This window comes from Balaenoptera borealis (genome assembly GCF_965194805.1).
Source record: "Balaenoptera borealis genome assembly, chromosome: 14".
NCBI classification, from domain to species: domain Eukaryota; kingdom Metazoa; phylum Chordata; class Mammalia; order Artiodactyla; family Balaenopteridae; genus Balaenoptera; species Balaenoptera borealis.
This window is the reverse complement of record NC_138875.1, coordinates 69,720,885-69,743,143: the sequence shown is the minus strand read 5'-3', so window position 1 is coordinate 69,743,143 and position 22,259 is coordinate 69,720,885. Positions and strand designations below refer to the sequence as shown.

The following is a 22,259-nucleotide window of genomic DNA, read 5'->3' as shown; positions in this document are numbered from 1 at the left end:
TGGCAGCCCAGTGGCTAAGACTTTGCCTTCCAATGCAGGGGGTGTGGGTTCGATCCCTGTTTGGGGAGCTAAGATCCCACACGCCTCAGGGCCAAAAAACCAAAACATAACACAGAAGCAATATTGTAACAAATTTAATAAAGACTTTAAAAAAATGGTCCACATAAAAAAAAACTTTTTAAAAAAATATCAACTGGCCTTAAATGAATGTATGGGTTTATCTCTGGACTCTAAATTCTATTCCATTGGCTTATATGTCCATCTTTATGTCAGTACTATAGCTATTTTTTCAGTAGTATAATTTAAGGTTATGATGTGATGTAAGGACAGGGGTTCATTTTTTTCATAAAGAGCTCCAGTTCTCCAGAACCATTTGTTGAAAGACTATCCTCTCTCCCACTGAATTACCTTGGCATCTCTGTTGAAAATCAATTGTCCATCTAAGTGCAGGTCTATTTCTGGACTCTCTATCCAGTTCCATTGATCTATAACAAAGGTTGGAAAACTCCTTCTATAAAAGGTCATACAGTAAATGTTTTCAGCTTTGTGGGTCACATGGTCTCTTCTCAACGACTCAACATGAAAGCAGGCCTGGACAATATATACAGGAATGGGTGTGGCTGTGTGTCAATAAAACTTTTTTTTTTTTTTTTTACAGAAATATGTGGGTGGTAGGATTTGGCCCACACGCCAAATCTGACTCATGATCTATGTGACTATTCGTATGCCAATACTACTGTCTTGATTACTGTAGTTTTACAGAAAGTCTTGAGATCATGCAGGGCAAGTCCTCCTAGGATGATCTCTTTAAAAATTATTTTGGTTATTCTAAGTTCTTTGCCTTTCCATATAAATTCTAGGATCAGCTTGTCAATTTAAAAAAATCTGCTATGATTTTGATTAGGATTGTATTGAATCTATAGATCAATTTGGGGAAAACTGACATTATAACAATATTGAGCCTTCCGATCTATGAACAACGTCTATGTCTCCATTCATTTAGGTCGTCTTTAATTTTCCCTTGCCATGTTAGTAGTATTCAGTGTATAGGTCTTCAATATCTTTTGTTAAATTTATTTCTGTTATTTATGCTACTGTAAATGGCATTTAAATTTTTGTTTTAATTTTTAAAATAAAACTTTAATTAAAAATTATTTTCAAAATTAATTTTTAAATTGAAAATTTATATTTAATTGTTCACTTTTAGTATATAGAAATGCAACTAATTTTTGTATATGACCTTATAAACTGCAACCCTGCTAAATCTACTTATTAGTTCTAATAGCTTTTTCATAGATTCCTTATGTCTACATACATGATCATCTTGTCCATAAAGAAAGAAAATTTTACTTCTCCCTTTCCAACCTACATGCCTTTTATTTACTTTTCTTTCCTTATTTTATTGGCAAGGACCTCCAGTACAATGCTCATCAGAAGAGGTGGCAGTGGGCCTCACTGTTTGTTCCTGATCATACATGTAAAGCACTGAACCTTTCACCACTGAATATAAATTTAGCTTTAGGGTTTTTGGTAGATGCTCGTAATCAAATTGAGGAAGTTCCCTTCTCTTCCTAGTTTGCTTATGACTTTTCTCATTAATGGGTGTTGTGTTTTCTCAAATACTTATGCTATATTTTCATTTTGAAATAATTCCAAACCTACAGAAAAATTGCAAGAATAATACAAAGAACTGCCCTTTCCCTCTCACCTAGAGACCCACATTCAAGTTGGCAACTGCCTGCACTGTATCCTTTGTAGAAAAGGATCCAATCCAGCATCACAGACATACTTAGCTGTCAGGTCTCCTCAGTCTCCTTCAATCTGGAATAGCTGCAGGCCTTCCTTGACCTTTGTGACCTTAACATTTTTGAAGAATAAAGCCTATTTTGTGGAATGTCCCTCGTTTCAGACTTACCTAGTGTTTCATGCTTAGATTCATATTATGCATTTTTGGCAGACAATCACCAAAGTGATGTTATGCTCTTGACAGGTCAGGCGGGACACAATGTCTAGTGGTCCCATCACTGGTGATGCTAACTTTGATCACCTGTGTACGGTAGTGTATGCCAGTTTTCTTCACTGTAGAATTACCTGTTTTCCCTTTATGGTAGTATTTTGTGAGGAGATCTCTGAAGCTATATAAATATCCTGTGCCTCACGCAACTTTCACTCACTAGTAAAACTTACTCACCATCCATGAGGATGTGGAATATTTACATACCTTCATATTTGTTCTCTGAATCAATTATTACTATGATGGTGGCCAAATGGTGAATTTTCTAATTCCATCATTTCTTCTACATTTATTAGTTGGCATTCTCCTGTAAGGAAATCCTTTTCTTCTCCTCATTTATTTATTCACTTTTTTTTTTTTAACATCTTTATTGGAGTATAACTGCTTTACAATGGTGTGTTAGTTTCTGCTCTATAACAAAGTGAATCAGCTATACATATACATATATCCCCATATCTCCTCCCTCTTGCATCTCCTTCCCACCCTCCCTATCCCACCCCCTTTAGGTGGTCACAAAGCACCGAGCTGATCTCCCTGTGCTATGTGGCTGCTTCCCACTAGCTATCTATTTTACATTTGGTAGTATTCAGTTATTTTTTTATATCAGCGTGAATTTGCAGATTCTTATTTTATTTAATGGAGTATATTTATTATTCTTATTATTTGTTTTGAAGCTCAAATTATGTTAGATTTAGCCAGTGGGAGTCCCTCCAAGCAGGTTCCTGTGTCCTTTAGACAAGTCCCTCACATTCCTTACTTTCTTGTACAAGATGTTTCAGGATCATCTTGTGCTTTCTCAGAAAAGAAAAAAAACAACAACCTTATCTTGCGATTTCTCTAGAATCAGCAATTTTGTCCAAGGAGCCCTAGTTCTTTTTAATGGAGAACAGTATTTATAAACCAAGATATGAGTGCTAAATGTGACCTTTACTACCAGTGTGTCACTGTTCCCAGGCCTTCTCAGTGGACAGAGCTAGGAAATATACATGTACATACATACATACACATACACACACACTTTTATACTTAAATTTATTTCTATCTCTCTCTATATGTATCAGAAACCATGCACTACACTAATAACTTCAATCCCTGTCCAACACTATAGACTTCATTCCAGTTTTCCCTGGCTTTCTTCTCTAATAGTGAGAAACCTGGCTCCCATTATCCTCAATATAGTTACTTATATGCTCAATCTTTTGCAAGCAACCAATCGCTTGATCACGTTGGGCCAACTGCCTTGCTCAGCTACCTGGCCCACAGAGGCCCTGAACCCTGCCAGTCTATTCTCCTCGCTTGGGCCTGATTAATGATCTTTTGACTGAAGAAGGAAGGTAGGAAGGAAGGAAGGAAGGAAGGAAGGAAGGGAGGGAGGGAGGGAGGGAGGGAAAGACTTTTCTTTCTTTTTTTTGATACAATAAACAACAGCATTATTGAACCTTAACGGCCGACGAATGAGTTTCAGATAGAAGAATGGATAGGAAGGAAAGAAAATATTTTGGACTGGTGTCCAGGCTAGGGCCCCCTAATGTATCAAAGAAGTAACCACTACCTTGGCTTATTCCCAGATCCCCCACGGAGCCAGAGATGTCTTTGCTCATAACATGCAGGGGCTCAAGGACACATGTAACTGTGTTGGAGGTCAAACTGGGATGCAGATATTGGTGCTTTTCCTCCCCTTTTCTCGCAGTCTTTGGACAGAGTGCTGCCTCACGCCCCTGAATCCCAAGCCTCACTCTTCCTCCAACTTCTCCTTGGCAGAAAAGTATACAGTCATATAGCCTCACAGGTTGTTTTTTAAAATTTATATGTTTTAAAGGTATCTTAGCAGAATGCACTTACACCTTTATCTTTTTCTATAGATACATAGCCACAGAACTGTTACCTTGAACCTTTGACTCCGACAAAAACTGATGCAGGTTTGTATGGTAAGTCTGTTAGACGTTTTACTGGCGCCAGTTAGAGGAGGTGGGTTTCCATGATCCTTGTAGCAGCCAAGGTTTCCAGGCACTGAAGAAAAAAGAAAAACAAAAGAACTTTACAACATCTGGCTGTGAACACCAAGAGGGAAAAGCGTGTTTTGCCAGGGTACTCTCATCTCAGCCAACATTTCCACTCCTAAGGTGCAAATGAATAACAAGCAACAAGCTTTAAAAATGGAAGCCTTAGTGTCCTCTGCTAGCTGCTATGTTTTTGTTTTATTTTGACGAGTGAGGCCCATATAACTAAGCCTAAGAAATTTTTCACCTGTTCAATACTGATAGAATTTAGTATTGACGAGAACTAGGAATAACTTTCTAAAAACAGAGAAGCTACAATATGTAAATTATGTTTCAGAGTCACTGGACAGCAAAAAAAGCCCTTGAAAGCCCACCATGCTATGCCTTGTGCCTTCCCTTGTCCCTTAAAAAGCCCCACAAGTTGGTTTAACCAGGTCCTTTGCTGAATGTATTAGTTTCCTATTCTACTGGAATAAATGACCACAAATCTAGTGGCTTAAAGTAGCATAAATTCATTATCTTAACTGTTCTGGAGGTCAGATGTACTAAATGGGTCTTTTGGGGCTAAAATCAAGGTGTCAGCAGAGCTGTGTTCCTTCGCAGGCTCGAGGGGACAACCTGTTCCTTGCCTTTTCCGTCTCCTAGAAGCTGCCCCTATTCCTTGGCTTGTGGCTGCCCCATCCCAGCCTCTGCTTGCCCCCCTCTGCTTCTATCATCACATCACCTTCTCTGACTCTAATCCTCCTGCCTCTCTGTTATAAGGACCTGTGTGGTTACACTGGCCCACCTGGGTAATTCAGGATAATCCTCCCCATCTCAAAATTCTTAACTTGATCACATGTGCCATGTAAGGTAACATATTTAAAGATTCCGGGGGTTACAAAATAGACATTTTGAGGAAGGAGTATTCTGTTTACCACAGTGAACATATTAGTGTTTCACAACCACACAATCAGATGGTCTGGTCTATAGAAAAAGCTGCAACTGAGAATAAGGAAACCTAAATATATATACCAACTGTGGTAGAGAGCTTTCAAAGACGGCCCTCCATGACCCCTACCTCCTGGTGTTCATGCCCTTGTGTGATCCCCTCCCCTTGAGTGTGGGCTGGAAGAGTGACTTGCTTTCGTCCGACAGAACGTGGCAAAGTTGATGGGATGCCACTTCTGTGATTGGGTTACAAGAGACTGTGACTTCGGTCTTGCTAGTAGACTCTGTCTATCGCCCTCTCAGCTTATATACTTTGATAAAGCAACATATCATGTCCGAGATGTCATGTGGCAAGGAACTGAGAATGGCCTTCAGCCAACAGCCAGCAAGGAATTGAGACTTTCAGTTTCTGCAAAGGCTAAATCCCACCAACAACTATGTATGCTTGAAGTAGATCCTTCCCCAGGGGAACCTTCAGAGGAGATCCCGGCCCTGGCAGACACATGACAGACCTTGAAGCAGAGGACCCAGCTAAGTCATGCCCAGATTTCCTGACCCACAGAAAGTGTGAGATAATAAATGTGTGTTGGGGCTTTCCTGGTGGTGCAGTGGTTAAGAATCCACCTGCCAATGCAGGGGACATGGGTTCGAGCCCTGGTCCGGGAAGATCCCACATGCCATAGAGCAACTACGCCCGTGCGCCACAGCTACTGAACCTGTGCTCTATAGCCTGCGAGCCACAACTACTGAGCCCGCGTGCCGCAACCACTGAAGCCCGTGCGCCTAGAGCCAGTGCTCCGCAACAAGAGAAGCCACCACAATGAGAAGCCCGTGCGCCGCAACAACGAGTAGCCCCCGCTCGCCGCAACTAGAGAAAGCCCACGTGCAGCAACGAAGACCCAACGCAGCCAAATAAATAAATAAAAAATAATAATTTTTTAAAAAGTCATTTAAAAATGTGTTGTTTTAATTCATTAAATTTTAGAGTAATCTGTCATATAGCAATAGACAACTAACACACCTATATAACACATACTAAATACATGCTCATTGAATGAAGGAATGAATTTATTGTGAGCCATGGACAAATCAACCTCTCTGCCCCTTAGTTTTCCATCTGTGTTATTAATTTATGAATCACTTCACCATCAGATGAAGCCCTTTCCCTACTTTCTCTGTTTGGCTCCTCACAGTTTACATAACTACAGCTATAATAAGATATGAATGAGGCCTGGTCCTAGAAGCACTTCTAGGTCAGTCAAGAGTTATACATTATCCAATTCCAAAGTGAGACATATAGATTCTTAGGAAGCACTTTTCCTTTATGTTTAAGACTGGAGAACAGCATGGTCCAGTTTAGTAAGCTTTATATCCAAACTAGTTTTTGGCATATAAAAATATACATATATATACTTATATATGTATATAGGTATATGTGTGCATAATATATATATGTACACATACACACTTTTTAATTTCTGTCACCATCTACATCTAACCAGTTCATTTTAAATTGGCAGGAAGTTAACCCAAAGAGTCACCCTTCCCCCCCTAAGCCAAGTGGTTACCCTTCTCCTTTGCATCACACATGGTTCAAATATAACAAATGTGGCTCACCACACAAATGTTAAAATGCATCTTTCGGAAACAAACCAAATCTCTATAGAAGCAAATGTAAACAGAAAAGCTCTAGGCAGTAGGAGTTCACAGTGTTCAGTGGGGGCCTAGCTTGGGAATGGCTGGATTTTAGAGTTTAAACAAATGCAGTGAGTTAAGTAAGCATCTCTAGTCGGAGGCATATCATATAAGCCAAGTTTGTTAAAGGGGCTTTACATATGGAAACCTGAGCCATGCATTTAATGGTTTTTAATAAGAGCTACTTGATCATGATCGTCTTGGTCATTTACTCTGATTTCTCTCTCATTTATTCCATTATACTCACAAATAAGCATGATATTATGTATTCATTTATAGACAGCCCAAGGCACATAATCATAAATGTTAAGATTAGACATAAACAGGGTCGTAGTTTGCATTGATGCAGCTGGAACCTATAAGCTTTATTCACAATAATTCGGTGAGCAAATCCAGGCAGCTCATGTTCTAGTGGGGCAGTAAGGTCGCAAAACACACCGGGAGGTAGATCACTGGAAATCAGACCATACCATGCTGCTGCTGCTCCACCCCTCTGAATACCCACGGCCTTAGGTATCATCCTTGACACCCAAGTCAATCGCTTGCCAGACACTGTCATTTCTACCTCCTAAAATATTGCAGACACCTGTCCACGTCTCTATCCAGCCTGCCATTTCCCCTGTTTAGGCCACCGTTCCCTCCCACTCAGACTATTCTATTTCCCTGCTCCTAGGCTCACCCTATTCTAATCTAGTTAGTACACTGCAAGTAGAGTAATCTTTACAGTACTTTCCAGGCAGAGGAAGGCCAAGGGCAAAGGCCTAAGGCAAGAACAACCTTGGCCTTTGCAAGGAACACAAAGAAGTGAGTATGACCAGTGAAAGAGAGGGAAAAGCAGCAGGAGCTGCAGAGGTATGCAGGAGCCCTGCCTAAAACCCTCAAAGCTCCCAGGCTGCCCTTCAGGATAAAGTCCAAACTCTCTCACATGGTACACAAGGCCCTGCCTGATCTGTGCTGTTCCCCTACCCCACCCTCATCAGCATGACCCCTCTCTCTATCCCTTGGCTCACATTCTATATGAAAGCCAAGATAAATTATAGTGCATCTGCAAGTTTCCCACCTGCACATTGCTGTATGGCCTCTGGACTTTCTTACAAAAGTCTGTTTCTTCTGCTTAGAATGTTCTTCCCTGCTTAAGATTGCAGCCTGAGCATCATTTCCCTTGGGAAGCCCCATGGGCCTCCCATCATCCTCCCATCCCACAAAACAGGTTATACGCCCCCTGCTGTGTAATCCTACAGCAGCCTATGCTAAGCTTGATTCTAAACACTTGTTTATGTGTCTCTCTCCCCAATTAACCATGAACAACTTAAGGGTAGGACTGTACCTTCTGCCCACTTGTATTCCCAGGGCCTGGCATGGTCCTAGCCATACAGCAGGTGCTCTAAAACTGTGTGCTGAATGAACAAATGTGTCCCACATTGCCAGCTGAACTCATGGAGAGGGAGAGGTACCTCTTAGGCAGCAGGGAGTCGAGAGAGCAGAGCAGAGTGAAAGGCAGAGCTGATCTGCATCACGACGTCCACTTACAGCCAGTACCCACTGGTTTTGACTCCTCACTGTCCTCTTTGACTATCTAGAAACACCATTCCAGATAACCAAGTTCTCCATTAAAGGTTAACTTTAAAACTTAAAATTCTATCTTTATCATTTTGGATGAAACTTTTCTAAAATGCATTAGCTATTTTTTTAAAAAAAACTTAGTTTAATTTACGTACTTTAAGTTTTTCTTGGTGGCTTGAGGTCACCAGATGTACGTCACCAAATGGTCCCGGACTGGTGTGCTCTTCTGTGTTCCTGTGTCTGACTTTAATAGTTAATCTGTCTCCGTGGTTACTGTTGGGGCAGCTGAACCCTCAGAACATTAGAACTGGAAGGAGTCTTAGAGTCTACTTGCTACTGTTCGTGCCTGTGGTCTTTGCTTATCCTCTTCTTAATTTTCTGCTTCTTAGACTTAGAAGAAAACTATCGAGCTTATTAGAACTGTGTGGAAAATAATAGTTTCTGAAAGAGGGAAGGCTTTTACCACTTCCCACTTTCGGCCGTCCATACTGTAGCTCAGGGGTTGTTTTTTGCTTGCTCACTTCCCAGTTCTTGGCAACGTTCTGAAGAGCACTGGTGCTACCATCACCTGTCCAGAAGCAGCCAGCATTTTGCATCATTCACAAATGTGGGCTTTCGAGTCAGAAGGACCCCAGGCTGAACTCTGGCCCCTCCACCACGGCCTTTCTAAGCTGAGGTTCGTCCACAGTGGAATGAGGAACAATATGGGCCTCAAAGGGTTCTTGTGAGAATTAAAATTAGATAATGTAAATAAAGTAAACACCACAAGGCCTGGCAACATAGTATGTGCTGAATAAAGTGTTTGTTATCATTATATACAACAAGGCTTTCATCATTTACCACACCAACGAGAATAACCTGCTCAGTTAATAGAAGAGTAAAATAGGACTTCCCTAGTGGTGCAGTGGTTAAGAACCTGCCTGCCAATGCAGGGGACACGAGTTCAAGCCCTGGTCTGGGAGATCCCACATGCCGTGGAGCAACTAAGCCCCGGTGCCACAACTACTGAGTCTGCGCTCTGGAGCCCGCAAGCCACAACTACTGAGCCTCCATACCACAACTACGGAAGCCGGTGCGCCTAGAGCCCATGCTCCGCAACAAGAGAAGCCACCACAATGAAAAGCCCACGCACTGCAACGAAGAGTAGCCCCCGCTCGTCACAACTAGAGAAAGCCTGCGTGCAGCAACGAAGACCCAACACAGCCAAAAATAAATAAATTAAAAAAAAAAAAAGGAGTAAAATAGCATTGAATTAAAAGATAAAGTCAAAGGCAGCCACCTTGGAAAACTGGGTTTGATTCTAGATATTAAAATATTAACCTCTTACATCTGGCTAGATACAGTGCACTGCCACGCGAGCCTTTCACATGAAACTCAGGTCCCTTTCAAGAAGGTGGGACAGGTGATGTGCTTCCTAGGTGACTGAGAAGAAGCCGCAGTTCAGCAAGGTTAAGGACCTTGAGCAGAGACACACAAGATGGAACTAACTGGAGAGCAGAGGTCAGCTCTAGAGTGGCAGATTCTCACTCCACGGTATTTTTCTTGGTGTCCCTGCACCCCCCTTTCCTCATGGGGACAGTCTGGGAGCTAAATGAAAGTGACTTCCTGAGAATAAAGACTGAATCTGCAAACACGCAGTCCCTCAGCGCCCTGTGTCCCACAAGGCCGGCCTCTGAGGGCTGTCGCTGCCTCTGACTCGCACTGGAAAGTGTGGCTCGAAGTCTCGCCAGAGAAGACACGTCATTGTCGTCTTCAAAAGCATGACTGGTCAACTGAGTGGATTTCCAGACTGTGTCCCACCCTTAGCTCTTCCCAGAAGCAGGGAGGAAAAGTCAATTTGAAAAAGGATATTTGTCCTCAGATTCCTTTTTACTTTCAAGACCACTTTAAAGTCCTGTTGCTTGGTCATGCATTTTTTTCTTACCAAAGAGGCTCCAACACATTCAATTTTTAAAAATCATCTTAAAATATAAATGGACCCCTTGTTTATCATACTTGATGCTTTAAAACATGACAGTTAATTACCAACAACCTCTTCAGATGTTCAGAGTTCCTGACAGAGATAAAAGTTTTAGAGGTGGCTGAGGGAAGATGGTTCTCTCTTCGGATTAATCCAGGAACTATCGTTCTTTTACTACCACAAGGAACTGTTGGGAAACAACCAGGCAGGCTTCCTAAATAGCCATTACATTTGGATATAACTGTGGCCTCATTGTGAAGGTGCTAAGCACACCTCCATGGGGGCCTCCACAGCCAACAGCCCTTTTCTGAGAACCACCGTCTCAGAGGACCTGCTACCTGCCACCATAACTGCTGCTGGGTGGGGACAGGCCAAAGAACCCCACCCATCCTCTGGCCACAGCTGACTCCCACTGGGGCCACCAGATACTCTCTCCCAAGAAGGTGGAACCAGGATTCCCGTAAGTGAATTACATGCACTGGACTTGCAGGGTTCAGTCAAGTAGGGATTAAGGCAACCAGCCACGTTTGGAGCACGTGAGTGGATGAGTGAGGTGATTCTCTTGGTCCACAAAGAGGAAGAAGAATGGACACCATACTGAGAGAGAGGCAGAGACGGGAGGCCATGTGGCCCCAAAGAGAAATGGCAAGAGTGGGTACTTCCTTCCCAGGTTCTTGGGACACAGGTATTGGCTTCTGCGATATACTCCCGGTGTCCTTCCAATAAATCTCTTTTGCTCAAGTTAGCCTGAGTGAGTTCTATTCCTCGCAATCTAACAATTCCTGACAAACACAGAAAACATGGCTTTTATTGTAAAAGCTCAATCTGAATAAAAATCTTCAGATGGTAATTTGCTTAAGAAGAAGTCCTGACCCATTACTGTGTTTTCTATTCCAGTGCTCTGACCAAATCTGAGATATTTGTTTAAGAAACCAGAAGCAAAGTTCTACATTTTAGAAAACTCTTCTCTGGCTGTACAGAACTCCTCTTACTTTTTCTTACAAATAAAAATCTGGTTCTTCAGAAACCATGCAGTGACTGCTTATTTTATTTTTTTATACTACAAGAATAAAGATTTTTATTAAGCATTGTAAGTTGCATTCAATAGCCTTCAGATACACCACACCACAAGCCATATACAATCAGTCAAACCCAACAGCAGTTCATTCTTGCACAATCCATGAGTTAAGGCAAAACTTCCTTCAACTTACAGTAAGATCCTACTCAGGTCTTGCAGGCAGGGATTGGGGAATTGCATCTTATTTCTGATCACTAATGTGTGATGAAGAGCATCAGGAGAATTATATAAAAATGAATAAGAAGTGATCTGATTTCAAAGTACATTGTTTGGAAACATTGACAAAAACATCAAAATGATATAAGTATACCTGCTTCTATTAAATTCTTGATGGGAAAGTTCTCAAGAACAAGCAATTTGTTTCCTGCTACAGAAGGAGGGGGCGGTGACTGCTTATTTTAAATGTCATTTAACCTTGTGTGGCAGAGACTATCTTCTGCCTCAGGGACTCCACATTGGTGCCTCAGTAGCTGAATTCTCCCTTCCGTGGGAATAAGGACTAAGTACACATGAGATGATACCACTGGTGTCCTATCAGAGGACCAGTCAATTCAAATACCTCCTTCAGAGCCTCAATAGGTTAAGCGTGGATTATTCCACACTCTCGGCCCATGACTATGAGCACACTCTACCCCATCCTGTCCATCTATAACTTCCATTCCAAACCTGACAGCCACCAGTTTGGTCCAAGTCCTATCATAATATGGCCCCTTTCTACCACTACAGCTTTTTTTTTTTTTTTTTAGTTTTTTTTCTTTTTTTCTTTTTTTGGTCATGCTGTGCGGCATGCGAGATCTTAGTTCCCCCACCAGGGACTGAACCTGTGCCCCCTGCAGTGGAAGCATGGAGTCTTAACCACTGGACCACCAGGGAATCCCTCTGCCTCTATAACTTTATTTCTAAACATCAATTCTCGTTTTCAGTCACTCTGATTCTTCAAGCAGCCCTACTTATGTCTCTGAGTCTCATTATCGACTCACCCAAATAAATAAGTAAACACCACTTTTTCTTCCCCTTTGAAATTTTACCTTTAGGGGAAGGTAGTAAGAGTTCCTAAGGATCCTGACCCCCATATAACCCTGATGTATCACAGAGATAGTTCTCCTCTGGCAGGAGTTCCTTCTTTGAAACTTAATTTCTGGTGATATAATGCAGTAGACAGTCTCCAAAGGAGGGTCTAATCTTTTCTCCCCTCCCCACTCATGTCATACATGTGTGTGACTCCCCACTTTAAACTTGGAATCAATTTCTTCTCCTCTTGAATCTGGACTGACCTTGTGACTTGCTCTGATTAACAGAATATGGTGGACTTCTGAGTTCACTTCTTAAGGGGACTGGAAGCTTCTCTTGGAAGCCGGCCACCCTATAAGAGGTCTAAGTATGCTGTTGGAAAGAGAGGTTGCCCAGGTAGAGGCCTGAAGCTGTCTTGGATGCCCCAGCCCCAGGAGAGCCCCCAGGTGGATGCAGCCACCCGATTGAGCCCAGATGAGAGCAGTAGAAGCGCGGCCGAGCTGAAACTCAGCCAACCCACAGAGTCAGGAGAAATGACAAGTTGTTGTTGTTTTAAGCCACTGGGGTATGGGGTGGCTTCTGATGCAGTAACAGACAACTGAAACACCTTACTCGACAAAAGTTCAGTCCAAGTTCAAGAGGAATGATACAGCTGTGTCTCTGGGAAGAAGAGCTCAGTTTGACTTGAACTTTTTTTCTGGGACACCACAAATATCCCAGGCAAAGAACCACAGAGGCATCTTTTACTCTTCCTGCTGTTTCATCCCTTATATATTCCACTTGTCAAGTTCTGACCTCTTCCTAAACGCATCTTGGATTAACCCTTCCTGCACGATCTCACTGCTGCCACCACCGCCCAGGCCCTCATCCCCTGCGTTTAGATATCTACACCCATTCTCTCCTCCCCAAACGTCCCTCCCCCGATCTATCCTCTAAGGGACACTGGGCTCATCTTCCTGAACGAGGGCTTTCAGCGTGTCAGCTGCCAACTAATCAGCCCTGGCTTTCAAGGTTCTGACCCGGTTCCTCTCTGTCCGCTCCTTTCCTCAGGCATCTTGGCTCCCATCAGCGTGCATGGCAATCCCGTGTCCTTCCTCCAAGTCTCTGTCCAGCTGTTCCCTGACCTGCTGTGCCCTGACCCGTCCAGCCCCGCCAGCCTTACTCCATAATGATGCCTCCAGCTCCCCAACCCTCACGGAGCCCTCTCATCTTCAAAAACTCACAGCTCTCTACCTCATAATTCAATCTTATTTATATAATTGGTGGGCTGGTCTCCAATTTTCTCCTGTGTTTATAACTCAGATTCCTAATTACATCATAAGATTGAGGGTAGGGACTATTTCTTATGTTTATGTATACTCCTTACAGGCAAGTGCTGGTGTAAAGATTTTCAGTAAAATTGTCCTTATTGATCTGAATGATTTTCCCTTTTTAAGTTATTAGTATGCTTTACACAACTTTGCTTTAGAACATTTTGGAAATGTGATATATATAACTGTCACTGAGGAAAATGTCCATTTGGTTCAGAAAGTCTGTATTTTTTTAGTGAAAAATTAAATAATATCCACTGCCAAAAACAATGAGTAATCGAGTATATGCCAGATCTGAAACCATAAAACTGCACTGTCACAACGAATGTGGGGCCTCCTGTGCTCCCCGAGTGCAGTGTCACATCAGGCCCCAGGGGAATGGCCTCCGAGCAGCTGAGGCACAGCTCCGGGGCCCCGGGGCCAATCATATAAAGCAGGAACAGACAGAAATAAAATGCAGGTTAGGAATAACCTGTTTAGGAATTAGATGACAGGAGCATGCCAATGGTGGTTTATGCCTTGGAGAAAGCAGAGGCCACCACAATCCATGCTGTTACTTTCATGCCTTCCCTCTGCTAGGTCCTGGACTCAGAGTCATGTGTATCTTACTCATCTAATCTTCAAAATAACCCTGAAAGGTAGAGATGTGGAAACCAAGGCTCAGAGGAGAGTCATTTGGCCGTGAGCTATTAAGCGAGTAATGATTACAACCTAAGCCGGTATGACTCTGGAGGCCACATTCTTTCCACTAGATTGTGTTGTCTCTCTTTTTGGGAGAGATATGACATCACATCAGCAAGAATATTTGGTGAGCACCTGTTACAGTCTCCACAGTACTAGATGTTGTGGAAGATTGTTAAAATATATGGCTCGAGGAGGGAAAGCCCCAATAAATACCATCAGTACCCCTCTGTAAATAAACATACAGTCCAAGTAAAATGAGGGGGCCGGCTGAGCAAACACAGCTTTCAGAGAAACCCTCGAGTACCCCTCCACCTTAAGTCTCTCCTTCACAGAGATTCCAGAGCTACCCCTGTGCCGATATTTGAACAGCTTAGTCCAGTTGGGAAAACAAAACTGCTCACGTCACGCAAGAACAAACAATCAAAAACAGGATTCTGACCATGCTAATTTGGGTAGTCTAAAAGGGTTCGATTAGACAAAAACGTTAAATAATTGTAGTGGAAAGAGAGAAAAGGTAAAAAATGAGTCAGCATAATTCATATTATTAATGTTCATCTTTTCTTTGGCTACCAGCTAAAGTTTAAGGTTTCATTTTAGCTGTAAAGTGTTAGTGACGTGCTGAGATGTGTCTTTTTCAAGGTGAGGTTCAGCCAGTGCAATGGAAACACGGTGTTGGGAGAGACCCTGAGGCCTGGACAAGGCTGCTGATGCAGGGTTTCAAACAAAAGGTCCACTTCTGGGGAGCCCCTTCCCAGCTGACAACAGCTGGGCCGGGAACACCCGCGGAGATGGGCCCAACAGTCTCCAGAGCTGGCTCTGACTGCAACAAATGCTTCCTGGATACCATCGCAGCCTGCTTACTCCCGGGGCTTGGGATTTCCCAAACTCAAAGAAGAAAAGAAAATGACTTGGAGCTAACAGCTTGAACTGCAGACCCTCTGTCGCCACTGAGTTAATCCTTTGGTTTCTACAATGTCAAAAAGGCAATCCTAATAATTCAGCATACTATCAGAATTTCAAACTCTAATTCCCAAACAATCCACAAAGAAAAATTCTCAAGAATGACCTCAACAGTAGCCTGGATCCATCTCAAGGCTCCCGCTTTTAAGGAAATAAAGGAAATGGGGCTGTTCTCAAGTACTGGACAGAAAGGGCACTGGTCTTGCCATTAGGAGTCCTAGATTCAAATCCTATTTGGCTCAGAGGGTAATCCTCATCAAATCACTTAACCACTCCAGCTTCATTTTCTCATCTGACCAAGGGGGGCAGGCGGGAGAGGACATACCACCTGCTTCATAGAATTGTTGAAAAGGTTAATAAGATAATGTGAATATAAGTGCTTTACACGTACTAGGTACTCAATAATAACTGAAATAAAAGCTAAAATGTTTAAAAATCAGTGCTGACATTAAAATGCAGAAAGTGCTTACAAAAACAAAACATTTTCTATAATTGAGAGACTGCTTTGACCACCATTGCCAAAGTACTCTTGGCTTTTTACTCAAAGTCTGAACTTGAAAAACTCAAAGTCTGAACTTTAAAACTCAAAGTCTGAACTTGAAAAACTCTTATTAGGGATCACATTCGGAAGGTTTCAAATCCTGTTTTGGGGGTTGCACTTTTGTAAGGAACAACAAATCTGTTTTAACAAAGTCAGGGTATCATTTAAATAAAAGGGAATTGAGCCAGTGAGGTCACTAGCTGAGACTGACCGAAGGTCCCATATGGCAGAGGTGCTATTGCTGGCATCCTCTTAGGGCTGGTCTGGGAGAATATGATACAATCACTAGAGAACTTCTCACAGATTAGGAGGGAGAAACCTCACCCCATATCCCTAATACAGAGGCTTAAGAAGTTATGGAGAAATGTTTCCTTCTGACCCTCCACACTCCCCTCAGCCTCATCACTATCTTCTTGGGTCAAGTCTGTACCCAGAACATTATCTGGCCCCATCTAATTCTTCTCGGACCTCATCTCCTGTCCTTCCTTCTTAAAACTGATATCTCAGCAACACTGATTTTGCTTGGGAATTCACGTGTGTGTGTGTGTGTGTGTGTGTGTGTGTGTGTATACGCATGTAAACAGTTCCCTCTGCCCAACCCTAACATCTAGAATCTGGCTGCTTAAAGTATGGTCCTGCAGTGCCAGCATCCCAGGGGTGTGTTAGAAATGCAGAGTCCCAGGTCTGTCCCAGAACTACTGAATCGGAATCTGCACTTTAATAAGATCCTTGGTGATGGTATGTACCTTACAGTGGGAGAAGCCCTGAACTAAGACCCCACTTCTTCCAGAAGCCCTCTGACAAAGAGCAGCCCTGCCACCCACTGTGCCAGGGCAGATGCCCCCCTTCAGTGCTCCCATCCTTTTGCTCATCTCACTTATTACAGAGTATCTCGCATTTGCTGATCTGTTTATATGTCGGCCTTCAGTCCTAAACTAGGGGCTCCCCACAGGCTGCAGACCATGCCACCCTGTGTCCCCTACTTTGTACAAGGTCTGGTATATGGTTAGAGCTTAAATAATGTCATTTGTCACAGCTAATGACTTCTAAAGTCCTTGTGATTTTAAACTCTAATAACTAATTTTAAATAACTAACTCTAATAACTAATAGTTTTAATAACTTTAAATAACTAAGTTTTAACAAGTTTAATAACTAAAACTTTAATAACCTTAATAAATAACTCAAATACCTGTGAGCTATATTTTAAAAGTACTACAATTTAGCTTAGTCATGTTACACATTTGAATCCAGATACTTTGAATGTATTTACACATTTACACTTTTAAATTTTTAAAATTTTTTAATATTACAAAAATTATTTTTATAATTGAAACTTTCAAGTATACACAAAAGTAGGAAAGAATATGAGGCCCTTACCGAGCATCAACAAATAGCCACTTTTTAAAAAACCATTCTTATTTCATCTATTTCCCTCCCCCCTCCCAACTCACTCTTTGGAAGGCTAGATCACTTTAAAACAAATCCCAGATATAATATAACTTCAACTACAAATATTTCAGTATGTATCTGTAATTTAAAAGGACTCTCTGTATATGTAAACAACCATGCCATTATTGTACCTAATAAAATTAAGAGTGATTTCTTTTTTTTCTTTTTTAAAAAATTTATTTATTTATTTATTTATTTTTGGCTGTGTTGGGTCTTCGTTTCTGTGCGAGGGCTTTCTCTCTAGTTGCAGCAAGTGGGGGCCACTCTTAATCACGGTGCGCGGGCCTCTCACTATCGCGGCCTCTCTAGTTGCGGAGCACAGGCTCCAGACGCGCAGGCTCAGTAGTTGTGGCTCACGGGCCTAGTTGCTCCGTGGCATGTGGGATCTTCCCAGACCAGGGCTCGAACCCATGTCCCCTGCATTGGCAGGCAGATTCTCAACCACTGCGCCACCAGGGAAGCCCAAGAGTGATTTCTTAATATAATCTAATACTCAGCCTGTATTCAAATTTCCCTATTTCAAAGATGAATTTTTATAGTTGAGTTTGTAGAAATCAGGTGAATATTTAACAGCAAACCAAAAATAGCTCTCGGAGCCAAAATGGTAAATATCTCATGCCTGTGGCCTCAGGCCCTAATCAGGTATGTGAAAAAAATTATATTTGCCTTTAAGTGCCATTTGCAGGTTCTGCTCCCCCTCAACTAGATTACTTACTTTAAAAAACTGTACAAAACTTTTATAAGAATCTATAGGTAAAAGAGAACAAAACAAAAGCCATGCTGAGTATTACACAGCATGTCCCTCAAAAGCAATAAAATAAAGAGGAATTGGACTGGTGAGGATGATTATTTAACAACAGACAGATACACAAGGGGTGGACATTAAGTCAAATGATTTCTCCCTCAGTAGCCAAACCAATAGGACTTAGAGATTTAGAAGGCGGGACACAGAGGAGTGGTAAACTTGATGCTGTTGAAATTTCTTTTTAAAAATCTGTATTTCTTCTCTCTGCAATAAGAACGAGGTTTCTGAGAAACATACTGGCAGAAGCAGTTTAAATAGCAAATCCAATTACCTCGGAGTTGTTCTCCTTTTAACAGTAAGTTCTGATCCGTGTTCCGTAGGTCAAGAGCACAGTTCAAACCTCTCTTTGCCCCCTTCTGAATCAGGCTTGTCTCTGCCTCCCTGCTCCTTTTAGCTCTGTACGTAACAGAGATTCCGGTCTCCACACAATGGTCCACCATTCAACCACGCTCAGCTTTGTCCCTAAACATTCACTCCCCCTGGCTCCTGCTGGGTCTGTTATATTCAGATATGAACTTTCCAGGAATCTGATCATGTCACAGGCCTTTTCCTGTATGACAAGTTCAATGCTAATCATGAATAGCAGGCTTCACACAGAGGGTTAGTATTATTCATGAAAATGATGACTCCACATCCAGAAATAGGGCAAAACTGGCCTAAAATAGGCAGGCTGGATCTCAGTTGAGTCCACCAGGCAATTACCAAGGTCTCTTGCTGCAAACAGCACAGGAGTTTTTCTCAACTATGTTAATCTGACACATTAGAAGCACAATGTCCTTCCAGACTCAAGGTCTGAGGCTCAGCTTCATGGGAAGCGCTGGTGCCCACAGGGTGAACAGAAGGGTTTTCCAAAGAACCAAAGCCAGACATTGCTCACTCCTCCCACACCCCCAAACCAGGGGCTCCCCAGTTCTCATTCCCAACTTCTGTATGTCTCCCTACCCTGACCATTTCAAGGTTGGCTTTAGAAGCTTTGAGAGGGTTACCAAAGGGCCTTAAGGAAAATGATATTTAATTTTTCTTTTTTGGGACAGTGAGGTACATCTGACAAATATTACAAATTAGAGGGGAATTAGGTGGTTCATACTGTTTTGCTATAATTCTCTCCTCTGGAACTTAGTCTCAGTGACCACATGAGTCCACTCCCATTGGCCCAAATTATATTTTATAAATGCGAGTTGAGGATTATCTTTCCAAATAAAAGCGACCGGATTGAAATCCCCTCTTTGCCATTCCTGAGAGAATGACATAGGCTGGTACTAAAAGACTATCTTTGTGTAGAACAAATGGACCGAGGAAAATCTGCTTTCCTCTCCCCCTGCCCCTTCCTTTTTTACATAACTAGAGCCAAATGAGATGTTTTTCACTTTAAAAATTTGATTAAGCAGCCTGGGCAAAAGCCTATTCTTCTGGTCTTTACTGTTTTCTCAATTTGGGGGACTGAATCAAGGTATATCAGGTTGGAAGGATAGCAAAGTGAGGGCATGACTGCCAGACAGTGGTGACATGTGGAAGTTTAGTTCATGAAAGGTGAGCACTGGTCCCCTTGAGGCAGCAGAATTCAGACCGCTGTGGTGGGCAGGAGGGAGAGGGTCGCGGGTCCCACGTGGACCTCCATACCCTCTCCACACACACCCTCCTGCCCTGAGGAATGGGAGAGGAGGCAGGGCGAGGGGTAGGTTTAAATCATAAGGAAAAAGAAAACAAAAACAGGTAGAATTATTATGAATGAGCTGTCCTTTTCTTCAGCTCTAGGAACTGAAAAATCCTGTTCCTTTGGCATATTTAAGAAGATACTATAAACACTGCATTAGTAAACGCTTTACAGTACCATGTTTGATTTTGGTTCCTGTACTCTAAATCTTCCCACAACAGTTTCCACCTTGTTTTAAAGTATCTTTCTAAGATCCCCTGCCACATCACATATTCCCTGAGGGTCAGGGTATCTTTCTGCCTTTGTACCTTACAGATAATAAACACTGAATGCGGGAATGAATGAATGAACCAGTTAGAAAACAGGTCTTGTGCTAAAAGACAGAAGAAAGTGGGTTTTCCAGTAGTAGAGAGTGACAAGTTGTGAGTTATCATAAAATAACAATAGAACATATTTATGCTAATGTGAGGAAAGGGACTATCACATTGGCTTTGGAGGGTATCTAGTTAGATATTTACTGAACACCATTTTTCAGGAGACATACCACACCAAATCTAAACAGTAAGCAGTGTCGTAACTTAGTTTTACTGTCTATAAAGGGCTATTCATTCATCCTAAAAAAAAAATTTTTTTTTTGGCGGCACCATGTGGCCTGAGAGATCTTAGTTCCCCGACTAGGGACTGAACCTGGGCCCCAGCAGTGAGAGTGCTGAGCCCTAACCACTGGACTGCCAGGGAATTCCCTCATTCGAAAAAATTAATTCCCCAAAGTGCAAGGTACTTTTTTTTTTCTGGACTGCTACTGAGCTGGTGCCATCTCTATCCATGAAAGAATCAGCATGAGGAAATCAAGCAGAAGCAGAAATTATGGTTGGGCTTATCCATCAAGGGAATGGGGTCCTGAGAGAACCTGAGAGTCCCGTTTCTGAAAAGCCTCCATAAGAGAAGTGAAAATCCTCAGCCAGGTGGCTCCTCCTTTCACCTGCTTCAGGAAACCCACCTGCCTGCACTACCTGCCCCCGGCAGTGGCCTCCACTCTGCACGCCTAGCGCTCAGGGTCCCGAAACCTGCCATGGGTGCATTAGAGCCTTACTCTGGCAGGCGGGAATCTCACAGTACTTCCAGTAGACACCATCCTCATGCTCCGCCACGTAGCACCAGGGGCTCACATCGCCGTCTGGGTTTCTGTGGAGGGAAAAGGACACACCTGGTAACACTCCCATTGTTTTAAGTCAACTGGCTCATTGCTTTTCAGTTTTTCCAAACGCCCCTCACCAAAAACAAACAAAAAAAACCAAAAAAACACTTCGGCTTCTGTGTTGTTTCTAATAATTCGTATATATCTTAATGCCACCTCTTATGAGGAAGAAAAAAGTGGTAATACTACAAGAACAAAGCTATCCACTCCAACAGAAACTTCAGAGTTTGAGGGCGGGGGTAGGGAGTGAGCAAAGGTGAAATATGTTTACACAAATTCACTGCAGTGTAACCGGGACAACTAACCACTGAACAGATGATGCCAAACAGCACTGGCACCTTAACCATGAACACGGTGGTCCCATGGCTGGGAGAACACAGGTGCTTGCAAAACTACGGATAAGAATGTGAATGGAGCAGGGACTTCCCTGGTGGCACAGTGGTTAAGAATCCACCTGCCGTGGAGAAAAGGGAACCCTCCTGCACTGTTGGTGGGAATGTAAATTGATACAACCACTATGGAGAACAGTATGGAGGTTCCTTAAAAAACTAAAAATAGAATTACCATATGGCCCAGCAATCCCACTACTGGGCATATACCCAGAGAAAACCATAATTCAGAAAGACACATGCACCCCAAGGTTCACTGCAGCACTATTTACAATAGCCAGGTCATGGAAATAACCTAAATGCCCATCGACAGATGAACGGATAAAGAAGATGTGGTACATATATACAATGGAATATTACTCAGCCATTAAAAGGAACGAAACTGGGTCATTTGTAGAGACGTGCATGGACCTAGAGACTGTCATACAGAGCGAAGTTAATACAGAAAGAGAAAAACAAATATCGTATATTAATGCATATATGTGGAATCTAGAAAAATGGTGCAGATGAACTGGTCTGCAAAGCAGAAATTGAGACACAGATATAGAGAACAAACGTATGGACACCAAGGGGGGAAAATGGTTGGGGGGGGGCGTGGTGGTGGTGGGATGAATTGGGAGATTGGGACTGATATATATACACTAATATGTATAAAATAGATAACTAATAAGAACCTGCTGTATAAAAATAAATAAAATAAAATAAAATAAAATAAAATAAAGAATCCACCTGCCAATGCAGGGGACACAGGTTTGAGCCCTGGTCCGGGAAGATCCCACATGCCGTGCAGCAACTAAGCCCGTGAGCCACAACTACTGAGCTTGTGCTCTAGACCCCGTGAGCCACAACTACTGAGCCGCATGCCACAACTACTGAAGCCCACGCACCTAGAACCCGTGCTTCGCAACAAGAGAAGCCACCGCAATGAGAAGCCCGCGCACCGCAATGAAGAGCAGCCCCTGTTCGCCGCAACTAGAGAAAGCCCACGCACAGCAACGAAGACCCAACGCAGCCAAA

At 42.6% G+C, this 22,259-nt stretch overlaps 1 protein-coding gene across 13 annotated transcripts in view; it reads right to left on the bottom strand.

Annotated features, from left to right (window-relative positions):
• The window catches only part of LOC309611308 (kremen protein 1), a 145,351-nt gene that overhangs the window by 101,125 nt on the left and 21,967 nt on the right, over window positions 1–22,259 (bottom strand). For all 13 annotated transcript variants that reach the window (XR_014234441.1, XR_014234442.1, XM_082355573.1 and 10 more), the window contains exons 3-4: window positions 20,749–20,840; window positions 3,900–4,024 (exon numbers count right to left, since the gene is read on the bottom strand). Coding sequence is in view for 11 of the 13 variants with exons in the window: in XM_082355573.1 (XP_082211699.1) it covers window positions 3,900–4,024; window positions 20,749–20,840 (217 nt within the window). In the remaining 2 variants the exon portion in view is untranslated. The remainder of the gene's footprint in view (window positions 1–3,899; window positions 4,025–20,748; window positions 20,841–22,259) is intronic.